The 14665-nt window shown below is 61.5% G+C and overlaps 1 protein-coding gene across 1 annotated transcript; it reads right to left on the reverse strand.

Annotated features, from left to right (window-relative positions):
• Positions 1-7101: 7101 nt before the first annotated feature.
• Positions 7102-14432, reverse strand: MYL10 (myosin light chain 10). The gene is made up of 6 exons (XM_079121836.1): positions 14345-14432; positions 13815-13890; positions 13238-13342; positions 9485-9563; positions 7312-7360; positions 7102-7233 (listed from the first exon to the last, which is right to left on the reverse strand). The coding sequence occupies exons 1-6, from the start codon at positions 14378-14380 to the stop codon at positions 7135-7137; spliced, it is 444 nt and encodes a 147-aa protein (XP_078977962.1). The 5' UTR covers positions 14381-14432; the 3' UTR covers positions 7102-7134.
• Between the last annotated feature and the right edge of the window lie 233 nt (positions 14433-14665).

Below are 14665 nucleotides of genomic sequence, written 5' to 3' on the forward strand. Positions count from 1 at the left end.
TGGCTCTGGGCTGGCCTGTCCCTCCCGCCCAGGCCAGGCCCACGCCCTCCAGACGCTCCTTCCCACGGCAGCAGAGAGGTTGGGGGCACCGATAGGGCAGGACCTGCCCAGCCGGGAAACCCTCTGCCTGAGGCAAGGGGCCCCGAGTCCCCGAGTCCCTGGATGACCTGAGACCCCACCTTACAGGCCTGGTCACCACCCAAGAGACCCCACGTGGACGTGTTGGTCCCCACCCCAGCAAACCCAGCAGCCCAGGAGCCCCATCACAGGTCTTGGACAGGACGACTCTGAGCGTGCCCAGGGGTGACAAGGTCAGGTGAAGGGCGGGCCGGACACAGGGTCTGCAGCTGGGAGAGGGCGCTCCCCGCCTGGGCTCCATCTGCTCACAGGACCCAGGCCGGGTGGCTCTGAGGTCCAACTGGGCCACGGGTGCCAGGCGATGAGCTGGGGCTGAGGACCAGGAGGCACCCGCCCTCCTGCCCGCAGCCACCAGCCCCGGCTTGCACACCTGGTCACAGGAAGTCCACTCCCTAACGGGGCCTGTCCCTACCATGGCTCAGCTGGCAGAGAGCCCGTCCTCAGCGCCGTCAGCGCTGGGTCCCTGCTGCTCCCTGCCGCATGCCCAGCCTTGCCCTCGGGGGCGCCCGAGCCAGGCTCCCTCTCTGCCCAGGAACAGGGACTGGCGACAGCATCCCCTGCCCCTGCCGCGGGCTCGGCTCTGGCCTCCTCCCACCCCATCCCAACCCCTCTGTGGGGCTTGTCTCTGTCTGTCCTTGTCCCCCAGCAGGTGGGGCCTAGCCCTGCTGGGCTGAGCAGGGCCTTGCTCGTCCTTGTCCTTCCTGTGACTGCTCCAGGGTAGCCTTGGATGCCATGAGCTCCTCTGGCCACCACATCCCCGCGCTGGGTGGCCTCAGCGTGCCTGCTGGCCCCTTGGGGGAGGCTGGCCTGGAGGCCTCGGTGGCTCTTGCGTTGGTCAGGTGTGACCGGGTGGCCTCAGCTCAACCCAGAAGGAAGAGAAGACTCAGAGTCTGAAGGGCTCCTCCCTGCAGGCGGGCGGGGGGCGTGGCCCAGGAGGTCCCCAGGACCAGGCCAGGCACACATGCAAAGTGCCTCTCAGGAGCCAGGACAGCAGCACGGGGCTGGCTCCCCAGTCACCCAGGAGTTCGGCTTCAGGAAGATCCACCCTGAGCCTATGTTGGTGCCGGGCCACCAACCCCCACCCTACTCCGCAATGGCTGGGAGCCTGTCTGTCTATCTGTCCATCAGCAGCCACACTTCCCTGGCCCCACCCCACCTTCGTGGGATCCAGGATCAGTGCAAGGAGATTGGGGTTTGAGACCAAAAGCTGACTCAGTGCGGAGGCACGGGGTCTGGAATCACCTTCCGGAGAGTTCTACGGCATTCGCCAGCAGGATGGTCTCTCCTGGCCTCTTCTCTAGAATTCCATTCTTCCAAGACCTCAGTGATTGCCATCCCTGCTTCACCATTTGCATCTAAATATTGTTTATGTTCAACTTTTTCCTGAAATGGACATGGGCCCATACATTTATTTTAAAGAAAGATTTTATATAGATTTAAAAAAAAAAAAAAAAAAAACCTCATTTCCAAAGAGGAAAAGCTAGCCCTACGTGCCATCCATAGAAATACCCAGAACACAGAGCAGGGCTGCCCCAGCCCCAGGGAGGATGTCAACAGGGGCCTGGCCAGAGGCCTGCAGCCCCAAACGCAGCCCCTCTCTGCCTCGCGAGCTTTCCTGGAAGGAGACCCTTCCTGCACCTCCCCCCTGGAGGCCTGGTGTCACCTCTTCCTCGTTTGAGTTTCTCCCGCCCATTCAGCACGTCGCCTCCTCCAAGAAGCCTTCCAGGCTGGAGCGGGCTTCTCCTCGGGGCTCCCCATTCCTCGTCTTCTCCTGACAGCATCTGTCCTCGGGATCAATGAGTCACATTTCGAATCCTGTCACTCTGGGAGTGCCCTGCTCCTGGGAGGGACTCCCAGCCTTTCCCACACTGTCCTTCCTCACCCTGGCCTCCAGTCCACCTCCAATCTGCCCACCTCTCCTCCACCCTGAGGCGATGTCCTGGTGGGTCCTGGTGTTCCCCTCCCCCTGGAGCTGGGTGGGCCCGCGGGGGTCCCGGATGCTGTCTGCTGTCTGCCATGGGCCCCCACGCCTGGTCTCCCTGGGATGCTAGCATTAGCATGACCTCCACTTTCCAAAAGAGAAAGGAGTCCCAGCGAGGTCAGCGACTTGCCCTGGGTCACCACCTGGAAGTGCTCAGACGTCCAGGGCTGCACAGGCCCTGAGGGGGCTTCTCTCCAGCTTCACCCACCAGACCCTGTCTGAGAGCGTCCTGGGCCCACCCAGAATCCTCTGGCAGCATGGATCCAGCTCCCCACGTGGCCACCCTGTGCCCGCTGGACCTTAGAACCTCACCACGGGCCTCCGCCACCCCCTGAGGCCTGAAGTTCCACAGGGAGGTGTCATTGCTGGAGTCCAGGGATAAGATCACCATGGTGCCCCCGCCCGCCGGCCTCCCCCACCCCCAGCCCAGCTCCCGGCCCCTCTGCTGCAAAAAGGTGCCCTCTCCCCCAGGGTTGCCATGGAGACCCGGGGATGGCGGGTCTCTCCCCCAGCCGCACTGTCCCTGAGGGGCCCCACCCTCCTGCGGTCAGCGGAGGCTCCCAGGGAGATTCCCCGCCCAGCCGGCTCCAAGCCCCTGGGGTCCGTCCTGGAAGGACCTTCAAAGAACTTGGCCATTCTTGAGCAAGCGCCAGGAGGGAATCTGCTCTCCGAGTCAATTTAGCCAGCCACATGGGTGGAAAGAATTTGCCATTTCTCTTAACAGAGACCCCCTCAGGATTTATACGGGGGCCACTGTCCGAAGGCCCCGGCTGATGGATCCCGAGTGGAAAATGAAATGCCAAGACGCAGGCGTCTCGCTGGGCTAATTACTCTCGACGAGACACAGCTGGCCGGGGAGCCGGCGGGCCAGGGCCGGGCCAGCCCCTGCTCCCAGCTCCCTGGGCATCCGAGGGCCTGGCTGGCTGCCCCTCACCCACCACCCAGGTCTGCTTGGGGCCACCAAGAATGCAAGGACGCCAGTTTGGCCAGCTCAGGAGACAGGTCCCCTCTGACAGGCAACACCCCCATCTGGCAAGCCCGAGAGTGACCACAGCCACCCTGGGAGCTGGAGGTCTGAGACCCCAAGGCCAGGGGACTCCATTCTGCTCATGGGGAGATGGAGGCCTAGACAGTCAGGGCAGGTCCCCTGGGGGCCCAGGAGGACTCCAGATGCTAAGTTCCATCCTCAGCCTCTGGGCCCCAGTGTCCTGGTGGAGGCCCAGAGCTGCCAAGCTGCCTCCAGATGACTCACGACAGTCAGCCTGGCTCTCTGGGCCTCCTGGAGTTGGTCAAATGTTCTCTAGGAGTTCATGCTGTGCCAGCCCCACGTGGCGTGCTGGGGTGTTGCGGTGGGCAAACGAACCCCAGCCCCAACCTCAGGATCACAGGTCATTGGAGGGAGACAGACACCCTTTTTTTGGCACTGGGGATTGACCCAAGGGTGTTTTAAGACTTAGCCACATTCCCCGTCCTTTTTTAAATTTTGAGACAGTCTCGCTAAGTAGCTTTGAGTCTAAGTTGCTGAGGCTGGCTCCAAACTTGTGATCCTCCTGCCTCAGCCTCCCAAGTCACTGGATTGCAGGAGTGCACCGCCACACTGGGTGGAGACAGACACTATTTTAACAACTCCCTGATGAAAGTATTTGATGCCCTGAAGGCACTCAGAGAGAGTGGGCATGTGCCACTGAGCCGAGAGCTGGGCAGGACAGGGATCCAGACAGAGGGAAAGCATGAGCAAAGGTCCTGGGGCAGGAAGAAACAGGACTTTCAGGAAGAGAGTGAAACTGTGCAGTGGGCACAGGGGACTGTGGGTGTGGGTCAGGGTGGCCAGCAAGGGACCCTCGTACCTTTAGAAGGGTCATTCCAGGTCTGACTCAGGACAGACGGTGTGCCCATTAACACACATCCCACTGTCTCCAGCCTCCTCCCCATCCCTGTCCTGGTCTCTCCCCTTGAGATTGCCACTGTCTGTCTCTCTGGCTTTCAGGAGCCTTAGGCAGACCCGAGGGGCAGCCCTGCAGGTGTCCCAGAAGCCTGGCCTAGAGCAGGATCCAGGACACCCATCTGGGGTCGGCAGAGCCCACCCAGGCATTGCTGGAGACATGATGGAATCCTGGTGGCGGCAGGCGGCTGGTGTGCACCAGGTGAGGGGCAGCCACCTCCACCAAGGAACCTGGTCCTGGCAAGCAGAGGCTCCAGCAGCCCACAGCGCCTGGGCCGCAGGGCCTGTGACCCACCCTGTCCTGCAGCCTGTCCACAGGCCCTTGAGGAGAGGGGGGTGGCAGTGGTGTTGTGGATGGAGCCCGGGCCCTGGGACGGGAGGTGGAAGTGACTGGTTGGAGGAAGGTTGGAGGCGGGAATGAACCAAGTCCCCTCCCTTCAGCACCGAGCTGAGGGCAGGCAGGTGCTGTGGCCCCAGGTGAGCCCTCCCTCCAGCCTCGGCTGCGGGACACAAACAGGTCTGACAGGTTTGTCAGCAGCGGAGACAGGGCCACGGTTTCGAGGAAAGCCAGTCTTAGAGAGCAGGAGGAGGGGGCCAGGCCTGCTGCTGGGGAGGGACAGGGCTGCAGATGCCCCGCCCTGGCAGCCCGGTGTCCTGGGCCCGGAGTGCAGGCGGAGGGGCCCAGGAGGAGGGGGAGGGGAGACCGTCACTGTGACCCAGGGCTGGGGAGCACGGCGTCTGGGCTCCCTGTGACATTTGGCTCTTGGTGTGCCCTGTGCCTCCTGCTGGGGAGCGGTGGGTGCAGACTCAGGCCAGGTGCCCAGCCCCAGGCCCAGCTTCACCACGGAGCCTGGGCAAGCTCAGGGCCTCAGTTTCCTCCTCGTGCTCCTTGAAGGAGGTAGATACACGCTGGGCCTGGCGGCTGGCACTTCTGGGCCCATGTGGTTTGACCTTGCCAAACCCTCTGTCTCCCAGCCTGTCCCTGACAGGGTCTCTGTGGGGCCTGGCTCCTGCTCCCAGTCTGGACAGCGTAGGCTCCCCCGGCCCTGACCGCTGCAGCCTCCGAGCTGGACACGGGACACCGGCCACCTCCTGGGCTTCCCAGCTGCACGCTCGGCCTCTCCCCCAGGATCCAGTCCTCCTCTGGGCTCTCCTCCAGGCTTGGTTCTGTGGTCACCAAAGCCATGACTCTTCCTGCACCCCTCAATCTCCAAGGGTTCTCCACGTCCCCTCCTGACAGGTCTCCCCCCCTGCTTCTGGGGTACAACGTACATGTAATAAGGTGCACATATCTTAACAGACCGCGCGATGGTCTTTCACGAAGGTTTACGCCTGGTTTTCTAGCACTGTGTGCAAGAAGAATAGGGGGTGACTCCTAAGGGACTTCCTTTCAGGGCGACGGAGTGCTGTGGACATACACAGCCTTGTGGATGTACCCAAGGCCACTCAAATGATCAGTGCGATGATACGTAAACTGTATCTCAATAAACAGGTATGGATGTGTGATGGGTGTCTCTGGGGGCACGTGCCCAGGAGTGGAAGGGCTGGGTCAGGATCTGCATATCTTCAACTTGAATAGACTCTGACAGTGCCCAGAGGGGCTGACCTGTTAGCCCACTCCCTCGCCAACTCTTGAGATTGCCCATCTGTTTACTTTAGCCACTTAGCTGGATGAGTACCGTATTGCAGTTTTGTTGTTTGTTTGCTTTTGATACCGGGGATTGGACCCAGGGTTGCTAAACCACTGAGACACATCCCTAGCCCTTTTTAAATTTTTTTATTTTGAGACAGGATCTAGCTGAGTTGCTCAGGGACTTGCTAAGTTGCAGAGGCTGGCTTTGAACTCACTATCTTCCTGCCTCAACCTCCTGAGCGGCTGTGAGTCTCCATATTGCACTTTTAATTTGCCTTTTCCTTTTTAGGAGTGAGGCTTGGCATCTTTTCAGATTTATTGGACATTTTGATATTCTTTTTGTGTTCTCTGGTTGGGTTTTAAAAAATCTTTCCATTATTGATATGCAGGATGTAAAAAATATATATATATATTCTGGGGCTGGGTCATAGCTCGGTGGTAGAGTGCTTGCCTAATATGGGTGAGGCACTGGGTTTGATCCTCAGCACCACATAAATAAAATAAAATAAAGGTTAAATTCTTTAAAAATGTATATATATATATATATATATATATTTTTTTTTTTCAGGACATGAGGTCTTTGTCCAGATGTGCTGCCAGTATCTTCTTCCATCCTGTCCCTTCCCATTTTTAGTCATTTCTTTTGGTTAGTGTTTTTCATGTTGATGAAATCCCATTTATCCACTTTTTATCTTTTGGTTTTGTTTTTAGTACCAGGGACCCAGGGGCGCTCAACCACGGAGCCCCATCCCCAGCCCTTTTTATTTTCTATTTAGAGACAGGGTCTCGCTGAGTTGTTAGGGCCTCCCTAACTTGCTGAGGCTGGCCTTGAACTTTCAATCCTCCTGCCTCAGCCTCCCTCCCGAGCCGCGGGGATTCCAGGTGTGCACCGCTGTGCCTGGTGTTGTTCTGCGTTCTTTTTATCCTATGCTCTGGGTTCAAGAAACCTTCGCCTGCCCTCTGACCCTCACTGGGCTCTGCCCGCCTCCTCCCCAACTCTGCCATGCCCGCTCCTTCCTGCCCCTTCCTGCTCCTCATGGTTTTCCTGACCCCCCTCTGTCCCCCGCCGACTCTCTGCCTCACCACCAGCTGTGGGGCCCTCCTGCCCACGGATACTCTTGGCTCCCCTTCAAGTCCCAGGCACGGGCGTAGGCTCTGCCACGCACTGGGTGCCCAACAGAGCCCCACGGACGAAGGCCTGGGGCTGGGGCCCAGCGGGGAGCAGGGAAACCATCCCTCTGCCCTGAAGCAGCTGGTCAGGAGCAGCCGAGCAAAGCCAGGGACCAAAGAGTGCAGAAAACCCAAGAGGGCAGGAGAGTTCCGCGTCTCCCCGAGCCGAACACCAGTCACGCAAACTCAGGCCTTAGCGGTTTATTCTAGCTTGGGCCTGACCCGTAGGACCTCTTCCCCGGGCCTCAGGCTGCGCGAGGCCGGCCGCTGCTAGTCCTTCTCCTCGCCGTGCGTGATGACGTAGCACAGGTTCCTGTAGTCCAGGTTGCCGCACATATCTGGCGGGAAAGCCGCGAACATCTGCTTGACCTGGGGAGGGGGCAGGGGGTCGGCTGGAGAAGACTGACCGGGGCTGGGGGACCCAGGTGCCCCAAAGCCCACACCTACCTCCTCCTCGCTGAACCGGTCCGCCTGGGTCATGAGCTTCTCTTTGATGCTGCTCATGGGGAGACGCAGTCATGTCCAGGGGAAGGGACACACCAGCTGGGCATGCAGATCCCAGGGGTGAGGGGGACAGAGGCATCCTGGCCCCGGAGGACACCAACCTGGGGCTGGTGCTCCCATCCCTCAGACAACTCTTTGAGCCCCAGCCACCTCCTCTGTCACCCAGGCTGTCCCCCCAGCAGCAGGTGGGCATCAGGTGGCATGACCTGGAGACCCCATCATGACCTTGGGACCACTCTGATTCCCAGGGTGTGTTGATAATCAACTTTAGGGTCATTGATGCCGCCGGGTGCTGGTAATCCCAGTGGCTCATGAGGCTAAGGCAGGAGGATCGAGAATTCAAAGCCAGCCTCAGCAACGGTGAGGCCCTAAGCAACTCAGTGAGACCCTGTCTCTAAATAAAATACAAAATAGCGGACGAGTGTCCCTGAGTTCAATTCCAGGTATGCTCACCCCCCGCCACACACACACAAAATGGTCACTGAAACCAGGCATGGTGGCTCACACCTGTAATCCCAGTGGCTTGGGAGGCTGAGGCAGGAGTCCTAATCATGAGTTCAAAAACAGCCTCAGCAACTTAGCAAGGCCCTAAGCAACTCAGTGAGACTCTGTCTTTAAATAAAATATGTTGAAAGGTCGGAGATGTGGCTCAGTGGCTAAGCACTACTGGGTTCAATCCCAGGTACCAAAAATAAAAGGTCATTACGGGGAGACACCTGGGACCCCGGGGCCTCTCTGTTTTCTTCTTTGTGTACTTGTTTCTAGACTGTGACTTCTGCTGACATCCCTGCGGCCTTTCACAGGAAGGCTGCCCAGGCCTGAGTCCTCTTGGTCCTCGGCTGTGAAGACCTGAGAAGGGAGTCCTGTGGTTCTCCTGTCACTGGGCAGGACACTATGGCGTGGCTTGCCCAGTGTCCTATAGTGGGACAGTGGCAGGGTGGGGCCTGTCCCCCTTGGAGCAGCCAGAGGTGGGAGCTGGAGCCCGCACACAGAGGGATGGACCCCTGGCTCTGGGGGACCTCACCGGGACGAAGGGACTGGGTGGATCCGAGCTGAGCCCGCCCCTGCACCCGCCTGTCCCCTGGCGCCGGCAGTGGTACCAACGCACATTTTCCATTATTTATGTTTCTGTGGGACAGTCACAGTTTCCAGCTCCGAGCTGGGGACTTGTCACAGACTCTGTTTCAACCAGAGCTTCGTCTGTGGCCTGCCTGGCCGGCAGCCACCTCTTCCAGGTCCCGTGGCCTGGGGAGGCACCTCCATTCCCAAACTGGGTCCCCAGGGGTTCCTCTCAGCCCCATCCTCACGCTGGGGGGAGAGAGGAGGGGGGCCGGTCCAGGCCGGGCCGGGGTGGTGGCCCGATGCCTCCCCTGGTCCCAAGATGGAGGCGGGAGCCCCAGACCCTGAGAGGGAATGGACGGGAGGGGCTGCAGAAGCCCCCGCAGCCCCCAGTGCCCTGGGAGGCTGACTAACGCTCTCGGGTGAGGTCACATGAGATGGGACACCCGCAGTGAGGACGCTGTGGGGGTCATAGACCCACCCCCACAACCAGAAGCACTGAGGTCATGGTCAGGCCGCCTGTGCTGGGGGAGGCAGGAATCCTCACCTGCCTGGGCCACCGACCCAGGCCCAGCGAGGCTCAGAAGGGAGGCCTCCCTGGCTCTGCCAGGAGGCTGGCACCACACCCAGGGCCCTGGGTAGCCTGCTGCTTCCTAAGGAGAGGCTCTTGGGACCCCATGCTCTGGAGGCAGACCTGGGGTCCCCGGCTGGAGCGTGAGCCCCCAGGCCCGGCCCCTGCCGTCTCCAATCCATCCCACCTCCACCGCCCCACACCCAGCGCTGGCCCTGCACGCACTCTGTTCCAGCACCTAGAATGCTGTTCCGCCCCAGCCCGGGCCACCCAGTCCTCCATCAGGGACCCCTCTGCCTCCTTCCCTGCGACTGGGAAGCCCTCCCTTCCACTCCCACGTGCCTGAGATGGCTCCCTGGGGCCCAGAGGGGGGAAGGGGCCTCAGGAGGCTGGGCTGGACGGAGGGAAGGGGCTGCCACCCACCCGGACCCACCCCCGCGCATCCCCCTGAGCGTCTGGGGGAGAAACCCGGGGCGGGCCACTCACAGGTCGGCTTTGACGAAGCCCTTCCCCTCCGTGTCGAACACCTTGAAGGCGTGGAGGATGGTCTCCTCGGGGTCTGTGCCTGCGTCGCGTGGAGAGGCCCCTCAGGGACAGGCGCCGGGGCAGGGCTGCCGGCGGGGGCCAGCTCTCCGGCTCCCAACTTCTGCTCCGCAGTAAGGGCCAAGCCACTCGAAGCCAGAGCAGGGAGGACTCAGGGAAACGAGGGATGGTGACAACAGATAACAGCACCCTAGGCGTGAAGTCAAGCCACCTGCACAGCTGTGCATGGACACCCCGGGGTTTACTGAATGCTTCTGTCCCTATTTTATAGATGGAGAAACTGAGGCTCAGAGAGGTTAACTGACTTGCCCAGCATCGTGCAACTGCTCTTACATGATCACAGAGATCTGGGTGACGCCCTGGGGCTTGCATATTACCCAAGCCACGCGCAGAGGCTGTGCACGGAGGAAGAAGAGTCTGCACTTGGGGCTCGCACAATGGCACTGGAGGGGTCTGCAAGATCAACGCCCTCCAGGGTAGGCACAAGCCAACAGGCTGGGTGGCAATGCAGCCAGCACACTATCACTTGTGTGGCTTTGTAGAAAGCTGTCCTTAGAGGAAATATTCTGGTACCACCATGGGCTTAAGTGGCCCATTTTACCTCTGGGGAAACTGAGGCACAGGGAGAGGAGGGGGCGCCCCCGAGGCCTCACAGGCTGTGTGAATGACAGCAGGTGACTGACAGCCTTCACCTGGACCTGGGGACTGGGGAGGCCCCTTCCTTTCTTCCAGCCCCCACTGTCTCCTGGGGTCCGAGGGGTGTTCCCTCTGCACCTCACTGTGGCCGGAACACTCAGTTCCTGGTGCTGGGGCTGTGCCCGCGGCTGCACACCCAGCATCCGGTCCCTGCAGACCCAGCATCTTGTGTAGTGGACACGATGCCACCAAAGTACCAGGGAGGAAACGAGGCCTGGAGAGATCCCACGCCTGCCTGAGGCCCCCTAAGAGAAGCGGGGTGTACCTCTGGGGTGCCCCGCTCCTTCCGCAACCGGCCTCGTCGCACTGGGTCAGGACTCTGCGTCTCCCCCGGAGACTGGAAGCTCATCCAGGTCGGGTGGAGACTGGTCCAGAGGGATGGCGCCTGACACCAGCTGACCCTGCTGGCCTGTGAGCTCCCAGGGCCGTCCTGCTGGAGCAGGGCTGGGGCCTCAGGTGGGTCAAGTAGGCAGGATGGTGGTGGCTCGGGCTGGTGGGGGCGGAGTGGTCAAAGGACCAGGATGGGGGCTGGGGAGGCCCTGCTCTGCGGTCACGGTCTCCCAGCTGACATCGATCAGCTGAAAACTGTCGGTGTCTTTGAAGAGGCTTCTGCTGGGCCGGTTTGAAGCCGGTTCCAGCCTCCCCGTGAGGATAGTGCCCTGGACTTGGTTAGTCCAGGTCCAGCTGCTGGACACTAGACCGCAGCCCGCCCTGGCCTGCCCCCTGGCACTGGCCTCTGCTCTGGGGCCTCCAAACTCATAAAACCAGCTGCAGAGTGGCTGCTTCTCAACCTGCTGCTGGGAAACTCATGACAAAGTCTCCTGTCCCAATTAGTGGGATGGGGGGTGGCCGTCCCGCCCTCCCCGCCCGCCAGGCCTCTGGCCTCGCCCGCTGGCCTCTCACACAGGCTTGGCCAAGTTTGCGTGACAGGCCCAGTGTCCCGGCACAGATGAGGAAAAGCTGCACCCTGCGGCCCCCACCAGGCCCTAGTCGCATCCCCAGCTCAGCCGCAGACGAGCTGGAGCCTCAGCCTCAGTCCCTCCGTCTGCAAGTCAGGCCGCCCCCACGGGAGCCGAGAGCGCTCCCCTTCCCCTGAGCGCTCAGAGGGTCTCAGGGAACCGCTCACCTGACACACCCCCCAACGCCCAGGCGGGGTGGACCCTGCCTTGCCCACGGGGCCAGGACTCTGGGCTGTCCACCCTGGCCACCCAAAAGCTGCTTGCCCAGGCTTCCCGCCAGCCATTAACAAGTATTCCTCAGTCACACCGCTTGGGATCAAAGAGGGAGGCCATCCCCTGCTCAGGTTAGAGCCACCAGCTGGGGTTACCCTGTGTCTCTCCTGCAGAACCTGCCCAGCCTGGGCCCCTCGGGCCTCTTCCGGGAATTGGCCATGGGCCTGGGAGTGATCCCTGGCAGCTGCTGAGAGGTGGGACCCATGGCACTTAGTCGCACAGACCCAAGTTCAAAGCCAGCCTAGAGGAGAGTGCCTGGCCTCCCTGTCCCCCAGCGTCCTCACACCAAGTGGACCGTGGCCTCCTCCTGGCTCCAGGCTTAGCCAGGCCACAGGGTCCGGAAGTGACTATACTCTCCAGCAAATCACGTGCAACCTTGTGCAAGCAAGGACTTTTTACCCGATAAAATCTGTGATGTTAGGCTGGGCGCGGTGGCACAGGCCTGTAATCCCAGCAGCTCAGGAGGCGAGTTCAAAGCCAGCCTCAGCAAAGTGAGGCCTAAGCAACTCAGGGAGACCCTGTCGCTAAAGAAAATACAAAACAGGACTGGGAATGTGGCTCAGTGGCCAAGGGCCCCTGGGTTTTGTGTCCTCCATCCTAAAAGAAAGAAAAAATCTGTGATGTTAGGTAGGAATCACCCACTTAGTGGGCTGAATAATGAGCCTCCCCAAATGTCCTCCAGAGCTTGAGGATGACTCCTTATTTGAGAAAATAAGGGGCATGTGCAGGGGCACGTTAAGGCTCTTGAGGGGAGAAGGTCATCTTGGATTCTCCCGGGGGCCCTAACTCCGGTGACCAGTGTCCCTACAAGAGGCAGGCAGAGTGACAGAGGAGGCCCTGGAGGCCCCCAGGTGGCAAGGGAGGGCTGCGGCCACGGGGAGCTGGGGCGGGCAGACAGGGGCTCCCCTGGAGCGTAGAGCCCAGGGTCCTGCCAGCGTCCAGGTGCCCAGACGGCTGAGCTTCGAGAATGTGGCTGTGATCTGGAGGTGCTGAGTGTGAGGTCCCTTGTTACAGCAGCCTCGGGGTCTGTGTGAGCCCCCCACAGACAGCAGCAGGGGCTGCAGAAGGTAAATAAGCCCAGGTGTCCCTGCGGGCCAGGTCCTGACCCCAGACCCAGTTGAGGTCAGGGGCTAAGGGAGGGCAGGAACAGCCGCGACCAGACTGTGCTGGCCACAGAACCCCCACGTATGGGGATGCCATTACAGGGGCACCCCCGGGGCTGGGAGAGAAAGAGGGGGTGCTATCTCAGGGGAGTAGCGACTAGACCAGGGTCCCAGGTGGGGCTCCATCCTGACCGCTTTTTTGCTGGGGCACCTTGGTCAGGTGTCATAACCTCTCTGAGCCTCCTCTGACTCACCATTTTATGAAAGGAGTTCCCTGATCCTTTCCCTGGGGTCTGGGGTGATCACAGAATAAGACCTGGAGGTGGCGGTGGTCACTCTGGGAAACCCCTTCCCCAACAACACCTCTGTGCCTGGGCACTAGCCCCATCAGCTGGGGACGGAGAGGCAGAGCAGGCAGGGAGGGAGGGAGCAGGGAGTGGAGACAGGGGCTGTCCTCACGGTAGACAAGGCCACTTTGGTCTACCGGTGACCGGTGACCGCCACCACACAGGTCAGAGGGGAGCAGGGGCAGGCCCCAGGGAGTGTGCCCCAGGGGTTGGCGTCCAGGGCCACATATGTTCCCACCTGAGACAGTTAGGTGCCAGGGTCCCCAGGGGGTGACCCACAGGCCCCAGCCCCTCCCAGTTCCCAGGGGCCCCGCTCACCCTTGAGCTTCTCCCCGAACATGGTGAGGAAGACGGTGAAGTTGATGGCCCCTGGGGCCTCCTTCACCATGGCCTCCAGCTCCTCGTTCTTGACATTGATGCGGCCTGGGGGAGGGGGCGTCTGGGCGCGGGGCTCCCCCATCCCCCATCCCCAAAGCCCCGCCTGCCTGCGGGGCGTCACCAAGGTCTGCCTGAGACCCCGCCCGGCCCCTTGGCTGGCAAGGGACTGAGGCCCTCGGAGTGCCAGGCCTCGTGGCTCATACAGGCTCCAGGGGTCCCCGTGGACACTCCAGGGCCAGGGGCGAGGGCTCATCCAGAAGAGGTTGGCAGGTCTCCCCCATCCCCATCAGGACCGTGGCCCTGCTCTCCCCCTGCGGTCCTGACCCTTGTCCCCCCAGGCCTCCACATCCCCGTAGTGCCCCTTCCTGGCCCAGGTCCCCCTTGCACCCCGGACCCTCCCTGGCCTTCCTGGTAGTGTCCCCAACCAGCTCATCATTGCCACACCCGCCGTTGCCAGGCAGCCTGGGCTCGACTGGACCCCAGGCCCATGCGTCCCTCCCCGGCTGGGGGGACCCACCCAGGGCCGCGAACGTGTCCCTCAGGTCCTCCTTGTCAATGAAGCCATCCCGGTTCTGGTCCATGATGGTGAAGGCCTGGCAGAGACCAGCACTGAGCTGCCAATGGCCCACCCAGCCCGGGGGCCCCTGGCTCCACCCCCAGGTTGGCACCACCCCTGCCAAGTGCGGCCAGGGAACCTCAGTGCAGGGCCCTGCGGCCCCAGAGGCACAGATCCCAAGGGCTGTGGCCATCCTCTCCGGACAGCTCAGCACACTGTGGGCCCCATGCTTGTCCTCTGGCCTCCGGCTCCCAGCAAACCCCGTTTACAGAGAGGGAAACTGAGGCTTGGGAAGAGAAAAGCCCAACCCAGGTCACACAGCAAGTGCAGGCTGAGGTTCAGAGAGAGCAGGGGCTTCCCCAGGGCAGCCAGTCACACCACCCCCAGCCTCTGAGGCACCCAGGGCAGCCCAGAAGAACAGGACCCCTTTGGGAAGCCCCCCGGCACCGAGGCTGACCCTGTGCCTCGGTCCCCGGGGGCAGCTGACCAACCTCCTTGAACTCCTGGATCTGGGACTGATCGAACATGGAGAAGACGTTGGAGCTGGCTCCGCCTTCCACTCTCTTCCGGGCTCTTCTGGGTGCCTGTCAGGGACCAGGTGAGCCTCGCAGCTGCCCCTTCCTCAAGGGGTCAGCCCAGCCCCACTGGTGCCTCGTCTCCCAGAGCATCGTGGTCCCGAGGGACCCTGCCCGCCTCCTGTGCCTGCAGCAGGCAGACCTGCCTCTGGGAGGCGCTTCCCAGCCCAGGCCAGACGCCTGCGGGGCCTGCTCCCCACCCCCACAGGGCCAGGCCCCTGCCCCCTGCGGCCCCCA

Source organism: Sciurus vulgaris (genome assembly GCF_902686455.1).
Source record: "Sciurus vulgaris genome assembly, chromosome: 18".
NCBI lineage: Eukaryota > Metazoa > Chordata > Mammalia > Rodentia > Sciuridae > Sciurus > Sciurus vulgaris.